General features: G+C 40.5%; 2 protein-coding genes and 1 long non-coding RNA gene across 7 annotated transcripts in view; 2 read left to right on the forward strand and 1 right to left on the reverse strand.

The window, feature by feature from the left end:
* The first annotated feature begins 3289 nt into the window (after positions 1–3289).
* CBR4 (carbonyl reductase 4) lies at positions 3290–10685 on the forward strand. Of its 3 annotated transcripts, none has more exons than XM_061372929.1 (6): positions 3290–3327; positions 5968–6109; positions 6653–6773; positions 7232–7368; positions 7992–8126; positions 9509–10685. In XM_061372929.1, exons 2-6 carry the CDS (start codon positions 5968–5970, stop codon positions 9685–9687), a joined length of 714 nt encoding a protein of 237 aa, XP_061228913.1. In that variant the 5' UTR covers positions 3290–3327; the 3' UTR covers positions 9688–10685. The 3 variants fall into 3 exon arrangements, with proteins under 3 accessions (XP_061228913.1, XP_061228904.1, XP_061228924.1); XM_061372920.1 differs by having other exon boundaries at positions 3296–3415; XM_061372940.1 differs by having other exon boundaries at positions 3296–3415; positions 6656–6773.
* Positions 10686–11789: 1104 nt separating this feature from the next.
* Positions 11790–19370, forward strand: LOC133222844 (uncharacterized). Its single transcript, XR_009728392.1, has 2 exons — positions 11790–13277; positions 16845–19370. It is a non-coding gene; the product is annotated as an uncharacterized LOC133222844 (long non-coding RNA).
* The window catches only part of PALLD (palladin, cytoskeletal associated protein), a 193728-nt gene continuing 191008 nt past the window's right edge, over positions 18915–21634 (reverse strand). For all 3 annotated transcript variants that reach the window (XM_061372892.1, XM_061372898.1, XM_061372908.1), the window contains one exon: positions 18915–21070. In XM_061372892.1, the coding sequence (XP_061228876.1) occupies positions 20898–21070 (173 nt within the window). In that variant the 3' untranslated portion in view covers positions 18915–20897. The remainder of the gene's footprint in view (positions 21071–21634) is intronic.

Below are 21634 nucleotides of genomic sequence, written 5' to 3' on the forward strand. Positions count from 1 at the left end.
TAGTTAATAACCACATTTCCAGTAAGATAGAAGATTTGAAAAAGGGTTTTCTTTTAACCAAGTGCTCCAGACAGCAGGCTTCTGTTTAAAATGGGACTGACCCATACATGCAGCCAGTTTTCCAGCTGCTTTGTCTCAGGCCTTACACAAAACACATACAACATGGTAGGTATGCTTTCACAAGAAGTATAGGGATCAGTGTGAAAATGGTGCTGGACCTCTGAGTGGCATTACTCTTTCATGTGTGACTCTTGGCGGAAATTTAAGAGACCACAGTTTTGGGCACCAATGTGGTTAATGTCTAGCACCAAATTCCTTTGTAAATCTAGCCTCAAGTCCAAACCCCAGAGGAATCTGAAATAGCGGATACAGGGGATCTCCGTTACAGAAATGGCTAGTGGCCCCTGTTTTGTGATGTTATGCTTTGATTTGCATTTTCTGCTTTTAGATACATTAAACATCCTTTCCTGTTTGAGGATATTGTGGTTTTCCCCTGTTAACAGAGAAATATTTACTTGAAAGCAGTATCACAGTTGTGTAGAAGAATGAAAACTCTCTTAGGAAGAGTGTTTTTAACGCCCGAATGCATTAGGCTTCAGGAAAGACAGCTGTATCATTTTGTGTATTATGAACAGGTTCAAATGTGTGTATATGTGGTCACATAGAGCTGTATAAAAATTGTTAGCTTGTAATTCCACATTACAGAAAAGGCAGGAATAATAATGGCCAGTATTGAACTAGCTGTTACAGCTCTGGACATGATGGATGGGGCAGCTCTACAAGATCAAGTTCACGTATTGGCTACTGTCCCCCAGAAAGGGGAGGTACTCAGTATGACACTGGTTTCTCTCTTGGGCTCCACTAGCTCATCTTGCTTTAATGGGAAATCAGTGTGAATAAACTAGCTCCGATGAACTCTGCTTAGACCACCTAATCTCATGATTTAACCAAGCATCTGGAAAAAAAAACCCTAATGTCACTTTGGCCAATGAATGGACAGCTTGTTTTAAACACAAGTTAATTAACAAGATTCAGAGTCTTGAAAATAATATTTTACTTTGTCAACTCTAGAACAGCTTAAAGAAAAAATACAGTGAAATTTGAGCTTACTCTGTGTCAGCAAAGTCCTAACTGTACAGCAATGACTAGCTTTTCTGTATCTCTTACCAGGATGGGTCAGCTCTCTGGATGAGAACACAGGTCACAAATAGGTTACAGTCATAATTACTAACAAAATTTTCACATAGAATATGCCTGCTGCTGTCCTCATACAATATGGTGCTCACAGTTACTCTCTCTGGAGTATTCGCATCTTCAGAAAACATGCTGTGTCACTGAGGGTATTTTTTTCCCTTCTGTGTTACTTTGCATATGTGTATCACCTGAAGAAAAAGCCGTAATTTTCCCTGTGAATCCTATTCCTTAGCTATGCTAGAAAGCAAAAAGTCTGAGTGAGAGAATATTCTGAGCCACAGTTTCAGCTCTCTATGCCTTCCCTTATTCAACCACTGGGACCTCTGGCTTTTCAGAATATGTCCTATTCTGAAATGCCATTGGGTCACAAAATCCCATTTAGTCTTTTGAAAACAGAACCAGCTTGCAATATACATATAAATATACTTTCTAAAGGAAGCTAATTTTGTATAACAGCTTTTCTGAAAGACTTTTTTTTTTTCTTACAGATATTCATCTGTTTAGCAATGCCTAAATCTCCTTTTCCTTCTGTATGTACATAATGATCCATGGAAAAAGAATCCTACACGAATACAGGTAATGTTATTAAACTTTCTACAGCTCCCCTGGAACCATTTAGAATCTGAAATCCTGAATAGCAGCCTTCAAGCCTGAACTGTATGAGGTTATGCTCCCACTGAGCTCGCAGAAAGTTCAGTGTTATTTGGACACTTGTTACTCTGTGGAACCTGTTAATAATAATTTCTCTCTCTCAGAAAACAAAGGTAATTCAATACACAATTGTGATGGGCTTTACTATTATTTCTAAGGTGAAAATTTAACCAGTGTGTGTGACTTGAGTCCACAGAAACCCCTCCGGCTTATCATCAGACATAAACGCTAACAGTATAACTGTTAAAACATAGCAGGTGTTTGCATTAGTTTAATTGCATATCATGAAGCTTCTTTTGGAAATGGGAACTCAGGTGTTTTGTATTTTGGGTTTATCTACCCTTTAAGTGTTCCTGATTTAACTCTACTGGTATAGTGATGCCTCACCCAAGATACGAGGGATTTGGGGGCAAGGAAATGTGAAAAGTGGAGACAAAATCCTCATTCATCCATTTGTATGTGTCTACGCATGAAACACCTCTTTGTACATGAAGGGGAAACAAGGACGGGACAGAAAAGCTCCAGTTCAGAGTAAGGAAGCTACTTTGTGCCCCATATAAATTCTGGCAATGAACGCTGGGGGTAGGCATGAAGTGTGATACAAGTGGACAGTACAACAGATGCTGCCCAGGTACCTAGAAATAAAACACAATTTAAAACTCACAGAACAGTTTGCATTGGAAAGGACCTTAAAGATCATCTAGCTCCAATCACCTTGCCATGGGCAGGGACACGTCCCACTAGAGCAGGTTGTTCCAAGCCCTGTCCAACTTGGCCTTGAACTCTGCCAGGGATAGGGCAGCCACAGCTTCTCTGGGCAGCCTGTGCCAGGGTCTCTCCACCATCACAATAAAAAATTTGTTCCTAATGTCTCATCTAAGGGTAAAATGAAAGCATACGGCCTTCTCCCTGTGTGAGCTGTGAGAAGGGAGGTGTACACAGGGCCGAAGCCATGGCAGTGGGCATGCCTGTGTGTGTCTTGCTCTCCAGAGTGTAAGACCAGCATGCCCTATGCAGTTGAGTATGTGCCTCAGAGGGTGCAGGATGGGGGCCAACACCTCTGGGCTCCCTCTCCAGCAGCTACACGCAGTAGCGGCTTCTGCAAACAGGTGGTTTCCTTACATCATTCCGTACACTTGTGCCACCTGAGCCGAACTGGGACAGAATGCAAACACAAAGCCCCGCAGAAGCCAGGCGGTAAACTGAAACGCGCCTAAAGCAGTGTTTCCCTCAGCCTCCTGTGCCGCACCACCTTCCCGACTGCGGGGACGCCTGGCAGCGCTCCCGCGCCTGGCGAGGGCGGGGAGGCGGACACCACTCCCCGCCGCCTTGCCACCGTGGCACCGCCGCGGAGCACTGACTACGCGTCCCGGCGTGCACCGCGGCAGGCGGGCGGGTCGCTCCGCCTTGAGCCCGAGGGCCGAGACGTTCCGGGAGCGGGAGTGGGAGCTGGAGTCGCGCTGAGGCCGCGCAAACGCAGTGGTGGGCGCGGAGCCGCAGGGGTGGCGGTGCTCAGGGGGGAGGAGCTTCGGTCGGGGAGGGCCAGGAGCGAGTCCCCGGGTCGGAGGAGGTTGGTGGGAGCCCAAGAAACGGGGGGTGCGGCAGGAGGAAGGAAAGGTTCAGTGAGAGTGTCGAGGCTGGGGCGGTGCTCTGGAGGGAAAGTGAGGGCCGGGCTGAGGCGGCCGAGGGGGGCAGGGGTGGGCGGCAGGGCGGCCCGGGCACGGGTCAAAGTGTTGTGAAAGAAAAGGGCCGAAGAAGGCAGAGGTGGTACAGACTTTTGTGTGCTCTGTGAGGTGGCCTGGAAGAGAATGGTGCTCAAAGGACACTTGATTTTCTCCACCTTTCTTTGACCGAGGAATATAGGGGTCGTTACTGCGAGTGCAATTTGTTTCTCCTAAGTCACAGCTCCAAAGAACCTGTATGGCTCCTTAGTGTGTAAACACACATTTTGTAGTGCTGTGTTGGAAGCAGGCCTTATGCTCTCCCTGTACATACCTGGTTAATACAGAAGGGACTTCCACTATCCTTTCTGGGAGTAGAATACATAAGGTTTTTTCCCTTCTCAACGGGACCAGGAAGGGTAGAATGACAGGTTTGAAGGAAGCTTTCTTCCCACAGGCAGCTTTTTGGGTCCTGTGTAGCTGAGCATGTTCAGAATTATTCAGGAAATACATATTTAGGTCTGTCAGCATTTATAAACAGCATAAAATGGTTCACGACATTGGTTGTGGGTGGAGGAGTTAGACAAGATGACTTGCAGAGATCCCTCCTAATCTATATTATTCCCTGTTCCAAATACAAATAAGAGAGTAGGTGTGCCCAGTGCTGGTAAGAACAAAATATGAAGGAGGAAATCTTAGTACAGCTTTGCTGCAATGAGTAGGCAAGAGCTTCCTAGAGCTGTTGTGGCAGTTCTGGTAAAGAAGAGCTCAGTTAGGACAGAGAAGGCAGGCTGAGGCGTTGTTTCTAAGAAACTGTCAATAAAACATAGGTTGGTTGTGCCTTTAGTCAGCTAAGGCAGTAGGAGCTGTAGTTACAGGGGTTCAAGCCGTGTTGATTGATCTCTTGCAGTTTAGGTACCTAGCGAAGACAAGCCAGAAGACTGGTCTTTCTGGTGAGGCAGTGGTGCCCATTTTTGTCACTAAGGAATTGTCTTCACACAGGATATTTTTTTTTGTATGTGTTCTATTGAAAGGGCCACCACCTGAGATGCAGGTATTTAATCCTCTTCCTGCTCTTAGGAAGGAGATTTCAGTTTGCCAGTGGAAGCAGAGGAACATGTGTGCATTGTTACAGAAAAGGACCTTTTAGGTCCTGTCACAGGAGACCAAAATCATAATGCTGTTGCATGAGCTGATGGTGCCCTTGTATACTTACCACTCTGTGCTCTGCTGGTTATCACATATCAGAATAGGCCTAATTAAGGCAACAGATAGGTTGGCAGGATTAAGAGCTTGAACAGTCTTTAAGGAGATACAGAATGACTTCCATATGTGAAAAAGTAACTAAATAGACCTGAAGAACATGAGGGGAGGATATAATATAGAAGAGTAGCCTCTTAAATTATGGACAGTAAGGGGAAGATACGAGAAACGCATAACAGTATCTAATCAGTAAATTAAGAACAAAAGGAAGTACTTTTCCACAAATAATGAAACTCATTGCCTGAGGATGTTATGGAGACAAAGAATAATTGGGTTAAAAAAGGATTTATTCAAATGTATGGAAAAGAGAGTCATTACTAGTGCTTGGATTTTGCCTCTGGCTCCTCAGGAATTCCCAGAACAGCTGATTGGTTTCTATTTGTTGCAGAGTAAAAGATCATTCTACAGAAGTACTTTCTTCTTGCACTCCTTCCTAAACATCCAAGTGAGGTACTTCAGAATCCTTTCACATTTCAAAAAGTGCCTTTTTTTTTTTTTTTTTTACATTTTTCTTCAAAGGCAGAAACAAAAAAACCTAGGGCTAGTGGTAAAACATTATGTAGTGTAACTTAGTATTAAATAATACAATATTGTGTAAATTTGTGTGAATACAGTAGCATCAAGTCATGCTCTGTAATGTTTGCAGTGTGGATGTCCAGCACAGATACTTAGGGTGGAGTGAGACGTTGAGGCTAAATGACTTTAGTACGGTAATAATGTTTGCAAAAACAATACAGTTATAACTTCTACAGGGCTTTGAATAAACTTCTGAATGATACATTATGGCCTTTAGATATATAAATCATATATTTCATCAACCTGTTAAGTTACCATAATGCTAGTATTAGTGTCCCTGCTCATGGTAGGGGGGTTGGAGCTAGATGATCTTTGAGGTCCTTTCCAACACAAACCATTCTGTTCTATTGAAATATTAGATCACACACATAATTTTGTTAGTAGTTAATAAATCATTAAGAATGAAATGCATTTTGTAGAAGTAGTGTCTTATTTAGTTCAAGTATTTATTTTCTGGTGAATAGAAATTAACACATCAGTAATTCTATAATCTGATATTACAAAGTGCTACAAACCAGTAAAATCCGTAATGTTGACAGGAACAGTGGTTATTCCCTTGCTATACTGACCTGGAATTCATGGTTTATTTACAATAAGTAAATTTGTGAATTATTTTTTGCAGATGGGAAAGGTTTGCGCCATTTTTGGAGGATCCCGGGGAATAGGAAAAGCTGTCGCAGAATTACTGGCACAGAAAGGCTGCCACCTGGCGATTATTGGTCGAAATCTGGAAGTAGCCCAAGCCACTGCACGGAGCCTTGGTGGTACGTGTGCTGCTGCTTTGCAGTTATTTATTCAGTGTTCGGTGCTTGGGTAAGTTGTAAAAGTCATAAGTCATTAAATAAACCTCATCGTTTAATGAGATGAAAAGGAAAATAAAGGCTGAGGAATTTGGAAGAAAAGCTGTACAATTTTGTTTTTGCAATGTTCATTGGGAAAGTGAAGTATGTTGCCTGTTCTATCCACAAGATTCAAATCTTAAGATGAAAGGAATTGTTCAAGGCCACAACAGGGAGGTGGTATGAATTGAGTCATCCTTGGCTTCTGACCAAGCCAGAACTGAGACCAGTCTGCTCATGCTGGACTTCAGATTTCAAAAGGCCAAAAGTTTAAAACAAGGAATTGTCACATAACTAATAAATACTTAAAAATTGTCTGTATTTAATTCTCTGGAGATTAAATAGGTTCCTCAAGTTATAACTAGTTCAACATCTGTTTTTGCAATTGAGTTGATAAGTTCTGAAGGAGGTTTAGGAGCAACATACCATCTTGAGCTATTATTATGATGTGCCTTTATTTCAATATAGCAGGGCATCTGGCAATTAAGTGTGATGTATCCAGTGAACAAGAAGTCCAAAATGCTTTTGAGGAGATGCAGAGGAATTTAGGTCCTGTTAACTACTTGGTTAATGCAGCTGGGATCAACAGGTTAGTTACTTGTTACAAGATTATATGTAACTCTGGATGACAGCTTCTTATTGTAAAGTGCTAAGGACCTTTGCACGTAATGTGTTGTTAATGAGTACATCTGAAAACAGCATGAAGTGCTCACTGATGTTTTGTTCCTGATGACAGTAATGACATCTAAGATACAAGTTTCACTGTAGTTTCTGCATTGAGTTTGAGTTCCCCCTCAATTCTTCCTTCTTCCCCTTCTTCCCCCTGAAATAATCCAAAACAATGTTTGATACCTCTCTGCAAAGGAGGCTTTGTTACCAGAAGCAAAGCTAGCTTTTTTCTTGCAGTGTCACAGTTTTGAATGCTAGAATGTATAGAACCATATAAATCCCCATTGATACTCCATCAGTCATATTTTATTATGAGTAAATGTGATCATTGGGGTTGCACAGTGAGTTATTTCTGGATTTCCTTTGTCTGTTTGTCAGGGATGGTTTGTTACTGAGAACCAAGACTGAAGATATGGTAGCCCAGATTAACACTAACCTTTTGGGAACAATGTTGACATGCAAAGCTGCTGTAAAAAACATGATTCAGCAACAGGGAGGTGCTATTGTCAATATAGGTAAGTTCCTTATCTAACCAAGTGGAATTCTATGAACTAGTTTTCTAGGAAGGCTTAGCAGGTGTAACATATTGAAATGACACTTGTTGCAATTGACTTATTTTCTTTGTAATTAGACATTCTGTATTTAGCATTTCTTTATGAATGCTTATTCTTTTGTGTAATTTCAGCAACTTCTAAATGTAAAACCATCTTGTTTCAGTAGTAAATGCCTCAGAGATTAAGTTTTATTGAATAAAAAAAAAAATGTTACCATTCTTTATCATCTCTTTCAATAGCTTAATCTGCCAGCTGCTGGTCAGTAGCTAAGAGTCAAATAGGTACAGTTGGTTTCTTTCTGTTTTGTTTTTTTTTCTCCTGTGCAAGGATATTTTTTAGGAAGCTTTTCATCTTCCTCTCCTGGTGCCTGTTTGTCAGCGTAAGATATATGGATTCCACAAAAATCACAGATAATTGAGGGATTTGCTTACCCCAGCAGTAGGCTATAAAGTACATTTAGTAATGTACTTTTAATTCCTTTTCGTGTAATCTCATTTTCCATTCCAAATATAAAACTAAAATGATGGATCTAGTACAAGATTTCAAATTAGTAATTTAATCTTCTCTTTGATGTTTATTTCTAGGCAGTGTTGTAGGACTTAAAGGCAACTCTGGTCAAAGTGTCTATAGTGCTACCAAAGCAGGATTAGTTGGATTTTCACGATCCCTTGCTAAAGAAGTAGCGAAAAAGCAAATTCGAGTCAATGTGGTTGCTCCAGGTAAGTTTTGGTTGATTCCTACATCCTTGGCTGTTTCCTTACATCAAGACTTCTGGATATTTGCTGTACTCTGAAAGTAACTTAAGAGAAATCGCTATTATTTTTGTCAACTTTTGAAAACAAATGTTTTTAATGTATTGTTATAAGTTTAAAGCATAATACATTATTTTACAAAACCCTCAGTCTTTTTAAGGGAACACTGAGAAATTTGGAAGAGTGTTTACCTGTTCGTCTATCCATTATTACACAATAAATGTCTTTTTTCTTTGTTCCTCCTTCAAAACCTGCCGTCCTTGCCAATGGAAGGATTAGAACTAATTATAGACAGCTGCCTTCATCTCCTGCTAGAGAATGCTTATACGTTATTAGAGAAACTTGAAAGACCATGAGAAGCTGGCATGGAAGCATCCCTGTCTCTCCCTGTAGTGAAAGGAGAGAGTCTGGAAAGAAAGTTCTGTGAGGACAAGGCTGTGGTTTCACAAGGTGATCAAGTCAAAGCAAACTGCCACCCATAAGGAAAAACCTTTTCTGTCTTTTCTGACTTTTTCCACTCATAGGTGTGTATTCTGCTGCTTGCCTTGCGCTACCTCTGATGCCTTTCAGACCGCTACATAAAGCAGGTTAGCTTGTGTACTAGGCAGGAATAATTCTTCATTGTTTAGTGAGTTGAGCAGCTCACTGAAGGGTCCAGAGCCATCATAAAGGGGCAGAGTTGTGCAGTGGAAAGCAAAATGGAGACTTTACCTTCTTGGTGGCAGCTAGAAAGCAGGTAAAATCACCTCTTTATGTAGCTGCAGCTTACATGAAGAGAAGTGCAGCAGGCGGAAAACTGAATCTCAGGTAACTGAAAGTTTAAAGGACAGAAATGTCCTTTAAAAATGTCAAGAAATATTCTTCAAATGAGTGCTATAATAGAAATCATTCAAATGCTGTTGTAAGTTCTAAAATGTAACGGAAACACTTGCAAGCTGTAGGTTTGTTTGGGTTTTTTTCCAGAGATTCCATACTTGTGTTTTTATTGAGAATGTTGTGGTGAAATGAGTGTATTTTATCTTTCAGAAAAGTGATACTAAATATGGGCTTGGGACCCAATTTTAGTTACCCATTTTTAAACAAAACAAAAAACCCAAACCCCTAAACCAAAAGACTTTTATAGATCTGTGTTTTTTGATTATTACATCAGTGCTCCCAAAACCAGAAGACATTTTAATAGTTAGATAAAAAACTGGTCTTAGCCATTAAATGATGTGGATTGACTTTGAAGAATGGTAGCTGGTGCTGAATCCTGGTGGTACATTTCACTTCGAAGCATTCTGGGGAAAATGCACTAAAGAATTTTAGTTTAAGGTTAGGTAACTCTTCAAATATCTCTTCTCTCGTAGGCTTTATTCACACAGAGATGACTGCTCATTTGGAAGAAGATCAGTTGAAGCAAGCAATTCTCCTTGGAAGATTTGGAGAGCCTCATGAAGTTGCACAAGCTGTTGTCTTTCTTCTGGAGACCCCCTATGTTACAGGGAGTATTCTAGTTGTAGATGGGGGCTTGCAGCTTATGACTTAAGTACTACCTTCAATAAGTACTGACTTTGGTAATATATGTATATATATTGATCAAAGGGAGAGGGGTGAAAATTAGTTGAAGATTGATGTATGTAATTGACTTGACATTACTTAGCCAGAAGAGAAATTCAGCAGTGTTAAAGTCCAGTGTGTATATTCAGCTACCTGAAAGAGTTCATTTGGTATTATGAAGTCTGTGTGTGCAGTAAAAGGAGAGAGCCTGCAAAGAAAGTTCTGTGAGGATTTCACAAGGCAACTGTGTATCTAACAATTTGAAAAAGATCTGGTTTTTGCTATGGTGATAGTTTTAAGTAACATGCTGATACTTTTTTAAAGCACTATATTTTCATGAAGTCATGTTCTGAATTTGGGATAAAGTGGAGGTTTTCTTCAAATGATCATGTTACACTAAAGTTAATAAAGTGTGGAGGCATGTTTATTGGTTGGCACATATGATTGCATCAAGTTCTTCATGTAGGGCAAAGACTGCAAATGGCATACATTTTTATTCTCTTCAGCTAGTCCCTACAAAGTTTCCTTTGGGTTTTTGTTTGTAGCTAACACTACAAAGCTGTGAGCTTCTGGTTCTTAAGTATACCTGCATTGCCTTTAGGACATCTAATTATATGCAGTATGCTTTTATAAAGACAAAACCTGCTTAGTTCCTTTCTTGAATGTGTACAGCACTCAGTCCAGTAGCACTTGTGTGTGTGTGTGTGTGTATGTTGAAGGACTGTTGCTTGGTTGCTGGAGTTGCTGATTTCTGTAATATTCTGAGTTTGATCTGTACGTGCACTGGTGTGAGCAATACAGCTGCAGACCTTGCTGCACAAAAGGATTTTCAGTGACTCAGGATGTTTAGAAAACACGTATCACTTCCAAAGTGTGGAGTTAAGGTATTTTGCTGTGTATCTTCTTGAACACTCAGCTCAACTGTTGTGTTGATGCTTTTTAATATGTATGTACAGTCAATAAAATAGCCATTTATTTTATTCAAAACAGCTTTTGAAGCAGAGTAATTATTCAGCTGGAAATGATCCTGACTGTTTCCCTCTTCCTGAAAAATCACCAAAAAGTTGACCTCAGGCTTTTCTATTGAGACCAAGTAATTTTTGATAATTGATGCTTTCATCATCTCTGAAGAAAACTATGAATGTGGTTTAGGACCTTCACTTCTTAGCCCCAGTGTTCATTGCATGACGATCCAGGTGTTGATTCAGGTTTTGAAATTGCTTCCCATCTTGGCACAAGCCAAAGTACAGAAAGAAGAGATATCATTGATGATAACTTTGTGTCTCTTTAAAGTCTGAGATTTTCTTCCTTTGTGCAGCTGAGAAATCTTGTCTTTGGGCCAGAAAACAGTGCATGTTCAAGCTTCTCACAGGTATGTATTGAGAAATAGTATAAGGAATGGTTGTGTTTTCAGGGGATTTTACAGTTGGTTGTGTTACTACCTTGGAATATAAAATACTGCTAAGGTAGTCCTTCCAGCAGTCCTTATCTTCTTGTTATCTCTTTGTAGAGAGGTGGTGTTTGTTGCTGATGTTATTTGCCGACACAAAGATGTCTTTGCACCAAGAATATAATTGCTAATTATATTTCTCTTTAATAGAAAGAATTGGTTAGAGAATAGATGGATTCTTTTTGAAAGGCACTGGAGGTGCCTTCAGAAAAAGGTGGGGAAAGACAGCTGGTACTCGTGTTTTTACTAGTTGAGTGGTAATATGTCAGTAACTTGGCTGCTGCCCATACCTCTCTTTAGTATGTTGTAAGCAAAGCCTGTGTGACACGTGTTGACCAGAAGCCAAAGGTAAGAAGCTAGAAATAATTTCCTCATAGTGAGTTCTGACCCTAATTCTTATTATCCCTTGTTTTGTTGAGTAAGGGAATGTTAAGTAAGTTATTTGCAATGACGTTTTTAGTTTATATGTGTGATTAAAACCTGAATTTATTAAAAAAGAATATAAACCAACAAACCATAGGATGTTCTATGTTTTGTTTTATATTGCTTCCAAAAATAATGCCTAGTTGTTTTGCCTTTTCCTAACCTTTACACTTACATTTTCAGAAGCTATATAAGAACAGTAACTCAGTCCTGAGTCTGTTTCCTTACCTATGTATTTAGGTCTGATTTTTTTGTATTTCCCCAGTGTGAATTGTTCTCATCTATCTACAGTGAATTTAGTCTGCTGGTTTTGACACCAATTTCCTTAGTTCTGCAATTATTTTGTTTAATTCCTTCATCCCCTTATTACTTTGAGTAACTTTGTGCTACTGGCATGTACTGTGGGCTTCAGAGTTTGCTGTCTCACAACCCTTATGAATAGGTTGTACTTTGCTAGCCCCAGCAAAGTTGTGGTGGTCTGTTGGCAGTCCATGTCCTTAGGAAAGAATGACTGCTGATTCACACCCTTTCTTTTCTATCTTTAAACAGTTTACTGATGCAACAGCTCCTTCTTTTTGGCATCCCTGCATCTTTAATGGTTTTTAGCAAGGGAATATGTCAGATGTCTTTCAGGATTTTAAGCGTGCTGTATTAGATTTGCTTACTCTCATCTCTTTTTAGTCTTCAGAAGAACTCTAAAATGTTTATCAAACATTACTTGCCTTTTCAAAGCAACTCTGACTTTCCTAGGTATGTTTACCCACTTGTTTTTATGGCTTTAGAACAATTTCTGGCAGTTTGCCAAGTACAGAAAAATACAATTAGTCTGTCGATTCCTGCATCCCTCTGGGATCTCTTCTGAAAAAACAGGTGATCATTCCACCCACTAAACTCCCAAAAGCTTGCTGTCACTTTTCCCATTTTCCAGTCATTTGATAATGAGGCAGTTTTAACCCAGAAGTTTCCTTTAGAATTAGGGAGTGATAGTCCCCAGCCCTGGCCATTTGTCACTCTTCCTCTGTAACTCTGCTGGTGTTTTGCTCTGAGGAGTAAACCCTTCATCAAGATCCGCATGGCACCAAACTCTGATTCCAGGTTTTGTTCAGAGTTTGGGGATTTTTTTTTCTCTGTGGCCTTCCCTGAACACTTTGCTTTTTATTTTGATCATCTCCTTGCCTCATTAGGCAGGTTCCTGTTCCTGGGGCAGTGTTTGGGTGTGAATGCACATTTGTAGATTGTTCCTGTATATGCTGATCTGCCTATAAATTTTACATTCAGTGACCAGTTCCATTTGAGTGCAAAAGCTGGACAACTGGTTTTACAAAGGCTGGCTTTTAAATTCTGGTAGGTTTTAATCCAAGTCAGCTTCCCTCTCCCCACAAAGCCAGATCAGTTCAGTGCATGTATTGAGTCACACTGACATTCGGGGTGTACAATCTCAGTGTTGTCATCAAGCATTGCATCTTAGTGTTTGACTTGTCTGTTTGGTTTCATGTTAGCATATTTCCTTATTTTATGATGTTCCTTTTTATGGAAGTTTAGTAAACTTGGTCAATATTCTTGCAGAAATAGAACCACCCAAAGCCAGTCTTTGAAAACAGCACCTTGACTCAGCCAGAGGTGGGTGATCCTGATCAGCTGCAGGGAAAAAGTATGTTAACAAATCAATCCTGGCCTGTTCAGCGTGACATGTATCCAACCTCCTGGTAAGTGTTGTCTTTCATGGTGGTTACACTGCTAGCCTTACAGACCTTGGATGTCATAGCTACTGCCATCATCCTGATGTGTGGCTAATAATATTGTCTAACAGCAGAGTTTACATTATAGGGCCTGGAAATGGAATCCATACATGATCCAATGAGCTAATATATTGATATTTAGTATTATGACTTTCCTGTGTATTTTGTATCAATGTCTTGCTTATTTGTCTTGCTCCCATCATGTTTCGGGTATGCCTATTATGTCACTCCTTGATTTAGAAACAGGTCTTGCGCTGCTAGCATGTAGGCCAAGTTACATAGGAATGGTTTGAGGTTGTTTTTTTTCCATGTGGGTGCTCCTGAGTAGTGCTGTATGCTTGACTGGCTTACCATTGTTTCTCAATTGAGTTTGGGAAACTTCAGTCCACTCTCTTAATAGACATACAGAGTTCCTGTGATTCCACTCCTAGTGGAAGTGAGAGCATGTGCTCTTACTCATCTGATGTTTCTTCATGTGCTATCTTGCTTAAAATTCCTATAATCTCTTCTTAAATACATCTTCCTACTTTCTTCTTGTTGTTGTTTAGAATTAACTGTTTTACAAACTCCCACTACATGTTTCTGCAGTTCCTAAAGAATCCATACCCCTCTTCCTACAGCTGTTTTCAGGCTTGCATTGAAACTTCATCATCTGCCTTTAGGAGCATTTTAAAGAAAGCTGCTACCCAGGTCTGGTCTTTAACTTAGTCCACATTTTATTCCAGATCTTTTCTCCTGCCCCACAATGGTACCTATGTTCCCTTTCACCATCTCCCAGAATTTCTGGAGAGGTCACCAAGGCATGTTTTGAGGGTGGCTACTTCTGCAGCTGTCATTTAATTCAGCTCACAGTCCTCTTGTACAGCAGCCCCCATTCTGATTCATCTAGAATTACTGATTTGGGTTTTTTTAACTCAGCTGGATTCCTGCTTCAGAAGTGAAATGCTTGCTAAAAGACTGTGTGTTGTGGTATTTACCCACTTATGTGCCTTGCCTTGTCACTGCCAGGTTAGGAAACTTAAAACCGTTCTGTTGACTTGACGTTTGATTCAGTTTAAACTTCGTAAATAGTGGGATTTGCATGTTCTGGGCTTTAGTTGGAGCACACTGTAGGCCTGGAAAGTTTATTGTTTTGTATTTCTTCTTTGCATTTTTCTAGTGTTTGGGAAGATGATGGACTGCTCTCATGCTTCCTTTCTCCTAGATAGATCATTGGAGCCATCCTGCTGCTTTTCTCTCAAGAAATGTGTTTGTAGTTTATAACTTGCTGTAGCGAACTCACTGTTTTAGTCTTTTCCTGCTTCTGAGGCATATATTGCAACTCATGGACTGGATGGGGCCTCGAGCAGCCTGGTCTTGTGGAAGGTGTCCCTGCTCATGAGAGGGGGTTGGAACCAGGTGATCTTTTGGGCTCCTTCCAATCCAGACAAGTCTGTGATTCTATGATTATCATCAGTAGAAATTTCTAGCAGAACACAGACTGCTGGTGGGGGTTGGATTGTTTGCTTGTTTGTTCTTTAAATATTGCAGCTATGAGTAGGAGCTGTTGTGGGGGACAGCTTCTGCAGACTTTCCTTTATGGTAACACAAGCATATAAACTTTGCTGAGTTACCGTGTGCTGAGTGAATGTTAAACCCATGAAGAGACTTCATTCTGGCCTCCTGAGGGCAGTCTATCCTAAGGCATTGCTACATCGGTAATGAGTTGGTTAGTGTATCTCTATAGTTTCAGGGAAGTGCCTGTGTAGATACAAAATTGATGGCTGGCGTTGTTGTTACCAGTTTTGTAAAATCAAAATCCTACTTGAATCTGGTAAGAAATTGCCAATTTGGGTATGATGATGTCAAACACGTTAAGACAATATACAGGTAAAAGCTACTGAACCTTACTATCATCATATGCACATTGGGATAATGTCAGTGGGAGCAGATGTCACTGAGCTAACTCTGAGCCAGAGGAGCTGTGTGGATGTCACTCCCCTTGCTCACAGTGGGGCTGACACTGCTGAGATGGGCTGGCATGTTGGCAGGTTTGGAATTGCTGTGTTATTTTGGAACAATTTGTTTAGGAATAGCTGCAAGCTGGTTATATGGTACTGCTGAAGCGTGGCAGGGAAGCGGTTTGATGTTTTATGAATTCTTCTTTGCACATCACCCTGCACTGTACTTCTAATGCTAAATGTGCTAAAAGTACATGTTGCACTTGTATGTTGGAGGCTGTATTGTAAAGAAATCTCTGCCTATATGCTGAAGACTTGTTAAAAGCTTGAAGTTGCAGTGCTTCAATTCCTGATGCTGTTGGTCTGAGTTTTTAGCCTATTTTTTCAGGTAGTTGGTAGATTTCTACTGAACATTTCCTGCAGGCCTATGAAACAATATAGATATTGCCTGGGTTTGTGTAGGTGCCATTTAGTGTGCACATATGATTTTAGATGGTGAGATGTCTCTTGCAGCAGTAGACTGGAACTGCATCTGTTCTCTGCAGGTTCTTGTAGCTCTTTGTTGGAAGGCATATAGAACAGAGAGCACCTGTGGTTTATAGTTCACCATCATTTTCACAGCACCAAGTGGAGCTTACGCTAAGCTTTCTGCTCCGCAGTGAAGCCATATTCAGTTGGTCTGTAAATATTAGTGAGGTTAATTTACAACACAGTTTTGCAAAGCTGTTTGCTAAGTTTTCTGTTAAATCCTTGCTTCTATTGGCAGCGTGGTGCCTTTTGCCTAGTGGAAAGTGGTTCTGGACATTTACAAACTGAAATTGTTGGGGGCTGCTGTTGTTCCATACCTGAAATGACATAAGTCACGTACAGTTTGACCTCACTGGATTGACTAACAATTGCGCTGATAGAATTACATTTGATTTTAGGTTTTTGTTTACTCTACAATAACATATATAGAATAAACATGAATTAGTAATCAGTCAGAGATTGTACAGCTGAGGTTAATACAGAATTTAATAAAACGTTTATTGTGGCTTTATTACAAAAATGTTCTGTGAATCTGATTCTGAAGTGTTGTAGAAGGAAGTGAGCTAATGCAGTAATAAAACCAGAGTAGTCCATTATACTATAGAGTAGTGCAGGGTTTTCTTTTAGGCAGGCCCTTTCCACAATGACTGCAAGAGATACTCAGACAAGTGTTGCAGGTAAAAGCCGTACCTAAAATCCACTAGTTCTCAGTCTGCAATAAAAGCAAGGTGTGTAGTCTGCTGTATGGGAAGTGTTCCGAGGTATTTTCACCACCTTTTGCAGCAGCTAGGAAAGATCCTGTCTTTGACATTGTAGTTTTGTACTTGTGGTTCTCTGTAGAAATGCTCTGTGATGTCTGGGCCAAGAGTTGGCCAAAAAGAGACTTGAGGGTATGTTTTGTTGTGTGTGTAAAACAGAACCGATCAGGTGAAAAAAAGGCCACCCCAGTCCTCTTAGTGTGAGGCCACCCCAGTCCTCTTAGTTGCCGAGTTCCTGCCGTAAGCAGTGTAATCATTCTGAGCAGTGTCCATGTGCTGTTATGTTTTTCTCCTTTCTCATTCTGCAGCTGCCTCTGGCCCATTTATGGTACTACAGAACCAGAAAGTGACAGTGGTAGTGAGACCTGACCCTTCCCCAGGGTTTACCTGTTGCACTGCAGTTTTACAAAGCAGACATTTCTGATTCTTGATGGTGTTGGGCTGAAGTTCCTTACTCTTCATCCACCATATAGCTGCTGAAATCACTGAGCACAGGTACTGTTGCTTGGAGCCTGGCATTTTTGCTCAGTGTTAGGTTCCAAACACTTGCTATTTTATTAGAGGTTCAGTGCAGATGAGATTAATTAATGTATTAATCACTTCTGTAAAAGGGTGCGAACTGTGTCTTTAGTTCAGAATTAAAGTTACAAGCTTTAAGACATTTGAAAGAATACAGTGTGCTGGCTGGAACAGACTGTAAATTGCTTGGGGCAGGAGCTGTGTTCTCATCTACCTCATGTGTCTTGTGTGCTCAGTTGGGTTTAGACAGAGAAACTGTGCAGGGGGAGGGATTTTTTCTTTTAGCTGGTTCAGGAGAAAGGGAGCTACATCTCAGCAAATCCTGCCTCTTGCATGTACATCGGAGTTGTGAATCAGGTCTGTCACCAACGGGCATGATTGAGCAGGCGTTTCCAGTCCCTCTCTACTGTACCACGTGGGCTTGGCAGCTGTGTCAGACAGCCAGAACATGCAGCCATCCCCTCAGCATCATGACATGATGGGTAATACGAGCTCATGAAGTACTTGCTTATGTATTAAATCTCTTTGGGCTTCTTGCACAGATAAGGATGTAGTTGCCCACATGTGGAGAATCAAGGTGTTTATTAAATACAAGCTAATTGCAATACAGAAAGCAGCTATGATGTATAAGGTAGGGTTTCAAACTGGACTATACTAGGTTTTGGTCCCCAACAGCCAGTGGGTGGTGATGGAAAAAGATGGTGTATGTTAACTAAAGGGTGCAGCTGTTGTGAAGGTGCAAGATAAAGGTGTTGTGTGTTAAGTAACACTACCAGCTGAAAAACCCTCATGCATGTGGAATTTTGCACCTCACTGTTAGTAATCATCTTGACAGAAGCGTCTGTCATCATCCTGAATGGAGTTGCACTGACTCCTCCATTGCTCTGAATGTGCTTGGAGTGATGAGCTTCCTAAATAATTTGAAGTCTTGCACAAAGCTAGGACTTCTTTTTTTGGTCCTATAAAATGATGAAGTACGCTTTCAGGTCATACTGTCTATCTTTGGAATTGGTGGAGAGAGATTAAACTTCTGAACGTTACTTTGATGCTTCCAAGAATTTCAGATTTCTGGCTTGGAAAGCATGTCATTTTCTTGTGCCACGCTTCTATCTCTGAATTTGTAAACCCAAACAGTCCCAGTAACTAAGTAACAGTACAGCTGAATGTTTCCATAAAAACAACTTTGCTGCTTAGAGATGTGATTTACTACTTAAGTGTGTCTGTACATATATACAGAGGCAAAATGTGATGATGACCTCATCATCTTCAGCCAGCTCACAAGAGCAGTCCCAGCTTTTTAATCTCTGGGCCAAAGACAAATTCACTGTAAGCAGACAGGGCTCCACTGCCTTCAGCTGCAGGATCACCCATAATGTCAGTACTCACTTAAGTGCTGAGAGAATTCTGGTTGTAGTGATCAATGCTTGAAATCCAAGCCTAAAAAAAAAAAAGTATTATCTATCTTGCATCTTTCATGCTATCTTTGCGCAGAAAGGGGAAGCGAGTCAATATTCAGGGTTTTACAAGTAAATCTTAACTTTTTATGGTTTTCATTTTGATATTGCCTTGTTAGAGGACTAAATTTAGCTGCATTCGGCGTATGCCCTTACTTGTGAGTGATGTCATATTGCAATTTCTGGACACACAGAATAGACCTGCATCTTTTCTAACCTATTGCAAAAAGCATCTTCAAGTGCTTTCACTGGGCAAAGGTTTCTCAGAATTTATCTTGTTTAAACAAGATTCTGGGTCACAACCAGTGTTCTGATAAATTCTGGTAATTTCTTGGTGCTGTGTCTGTATGATAATATTTAAAATGTCTTGTACTGAGACAGTTAATAGCCTTTACCAGAGGAAACCTTTCTATTTGTGTAATATTTATTGATGTTAAACCCACATTATGTCAGCACAACAATCCAAAGTAATGATAATACATTTTTTATAAATACAAATAAAAGGTGGCAAAATAATGCTAGTGAAGCGAAACAAAAAAGTCAGTTGGCATGTCACAGTCGAGAAGAATTTGGCAAATGATATGACATACTTCCTCTAGAATAGAATCAGTTACTCCCAGATGACAGACTATGACGTTAATCTAGATTAACGATCCCCAAAACTGGTCATATCCTGCACCAGAATTGTACTACCGTATGTGCTAACGTTTATTAGCCACTAAAACACAACACAAACTTTGTGTACTTACAAAGCAATACACGTATAGCAGTAATGCAGTATATGGTGTACACAATTACAGAATTAAAAAAACAAAACCCCTAAGTACAGGACTTCTGAATAACTGAACTGAGATAAAAGATTTCAACACTTTTATTATAAATAATGGAAGATACCATATATGTGCTTCATATAAGGAATACAGTGTTTTCCTTTCATAGCAAAGTATTGTAGCTCGTACCATCACATGCTTGTTTTCCTTGTCAGGCCTAGTAATTCTTCCATCCTTCTCTCCCCTTCCTCTGAAATTCATTTGCTTCCACTTTAAAACTACCAAGTCACATCTGACTTAGGTGGGGCTCCAGTTCAGGTGGGTTTGCCTTGCTTTCTGAATGCAGCCTTCAGGCTTTTCACCTACGGCGCACAGACTCTACCCAGTAAAAAGGCTACAGGAAAATGACAGGAGAAGGAAAAAAACCTACCAGAGACACGTGCTAAGTTAAGGGGGAAAAAAAGGCACGAATTTGATGTTGGTTTTGTCCATCTTCATGTTCTACTTCCTCAGATCTGCACGCTCTGTGGTGTATACTTGTCATTTAAATTCATATTGCAGTCTCAACCCATTTTTCACTTACTATACATTTCTAAAATCCTCAGGCACATCACACAAGCTTTAAACAGTCGAACATCCCACACATACACTCCCTAGGATCCAGCTCCCCTCAGAAATTCCAATTTGGGAATGGGAGCATTACAAGGTTACAGGCTGTGTTCAGGAAATGCACAGAGTTTCAGCCTCTGCCCTGTCCCCCTCCCACCCCCTGCAGTAAGCCACTGCAGTGGGTCATACTGACAGCATGTTTTCCCCATCTAGTTACCAACAGTCGTAGTTTGGAGGAGACTGTTATTACCTGTCAGCTCTTTGTTACCTCTAAGCTGTTAAATTACTTATGCTTGACCTGTCTTGGCTGTGTGCTTGTAAGTAAGCCTCCTCCTGAATGGTAAAATCAAAAACAGAGAAGAACTTAAAACTGCAGTGTTGATGCTGCTGTACAGAATTGTCCACACTAACAGTGTTTAAGGCAAAATATTTTTTTCCTTGTAGACTAGAAAGCAGTTTGCAGAGACACAGCATCTGCTTGTGTGTCTCTTTCTTGTCCCTTCCTGGTTTACTCTTACAATAATATTGCACTTGTTCACTGTAGCTATCAGAGTGCAGTGCTAGTTTAGAACTGTCAGCAACCACACATTCTGATTTTCTTTGTGATCAAACGGCCTCAAGTAAAACATCTTGCACCATTAAGGTTGTGTAACATCTACTTACTGCTTATGAAGGCATGTAGTGATAAACAGTGTTCTCGTCTGAAAAAATCTGACTCTCTGATGTATTTTGGCCTTTATGAAAAGGGTTATTTGTAAGAGCTGAAGCAACTTAGGTATAAGGAACGGGTGAATGTGATTTGTTGTGCAGTGTGTACAATTCCATTAATAATCTACCTATTCTAATTTGGTATAATGAATAAGAAATATATGCTTATTGTGTTTGTTGTTTATCTTTTGTACTTGAAGGTGTCTGCCTTTGCATAAAGTGACATAGGAGTATCATTGGTCAAGGCAGTGGCTTTCAGTGTTTCTGCTTTGAAAGAAAATGATGGAAGTGGTGGTTGAATCTACAGGTCATCGCTCTCTACCAAGCCAGACTGCATTGTCAGGTGGACTGGATTTGCTTCAGGCTGGAAAGCTGCTTTGATGTCTAGTCCTTGGTCACACAGTGCAGCGTATCTGCTAGCTGAAGGCCGCACCTTCTTTGGCTTGGTCGTTTGAGATGGTTGTTGCCACTGAGCTACAGATTTAAAAGGAAACAAAAAATGTTAGCCATCTTGAGCTGGACAACGAAGTGTCCCAGATCCACCCTTTGTAAAGGAGATACTAATTTATGAGCAGCCGAAAACCACTGTATCAGAGGCGAGTTTGTTTCATTTCTTAGTATAGGTTGTTTTAAACCTCAGCATCTGGTTTCACCTTCAAACACGGTATGTAAAAACAATAGTGCCTGTGTTTGTTACTTGGTACTTTTGGCATTGCTTCTACCTTTCCTCGTGTCACTGGGAAGGATAACAGAAAGGGGGTTGTTTCCGTGCACTCGTATTCCAGTGACAGGTGTGTTCAAGGATTATTTGTTGTATATAAAAGGAAAGAACTTGGATGCCACTGCCAGCCCTTGTATGCTGAAACATGCTGAGTCAGGTCGCCTCTTCACAAGTCCCATTACAACCCCACCACCATCAAAACCCATCCTTCACCATTCCTGTCTTCCCCCTCCCTCCCTTCCTTATTCTTGTTATGAAAACACTGGTAAGAGAAAACATTCAGTGTGTGAGGGGCTGCTTTGGAACAAACTGAGTAA

This window comes from Neopsephotus bourkii, unplaced genomic scaffold (genome assembly GCF_033783945.1).
Source record: "Neopsephotus bourkii isolate Nb327-2 ecotype Australia unplaced genomic scaffold, CSIRO-AGI_Nbou_v1 NB_168, whole genome shotgun sequence".
NCBI lineage: Eukaryota > Metazoa > Chordata > Aves > Psittaciformes > Psittacidae > Neopsephotus > Neopsephotus bourkii.

Bases quoted from the DNA above. Each gene is read 5' to 3' on its own strand.
- CBR4 (XM_061372929.1), top strand. From the start codon at position 5,968: ATGGGAAAGGTTTGCGCCATTTTTGGAGGATCCCGGGGAATAGGAAAA. The intron at 6,774-7,231 runs GTTAGTTACTTG...TCTGTTTGTCAG, and splicing joins AATGCAGCTGGGATCAACAG to GGATGGTTTGTTACTGAGAA. The intron at 8,127-9,508 runs GTAAGTTTTGGT...CTTCTCTCGTAG, and splicing joins AGTCAATGTGGTTGCTCCAG to GCTTTATTCACACAGAGATG.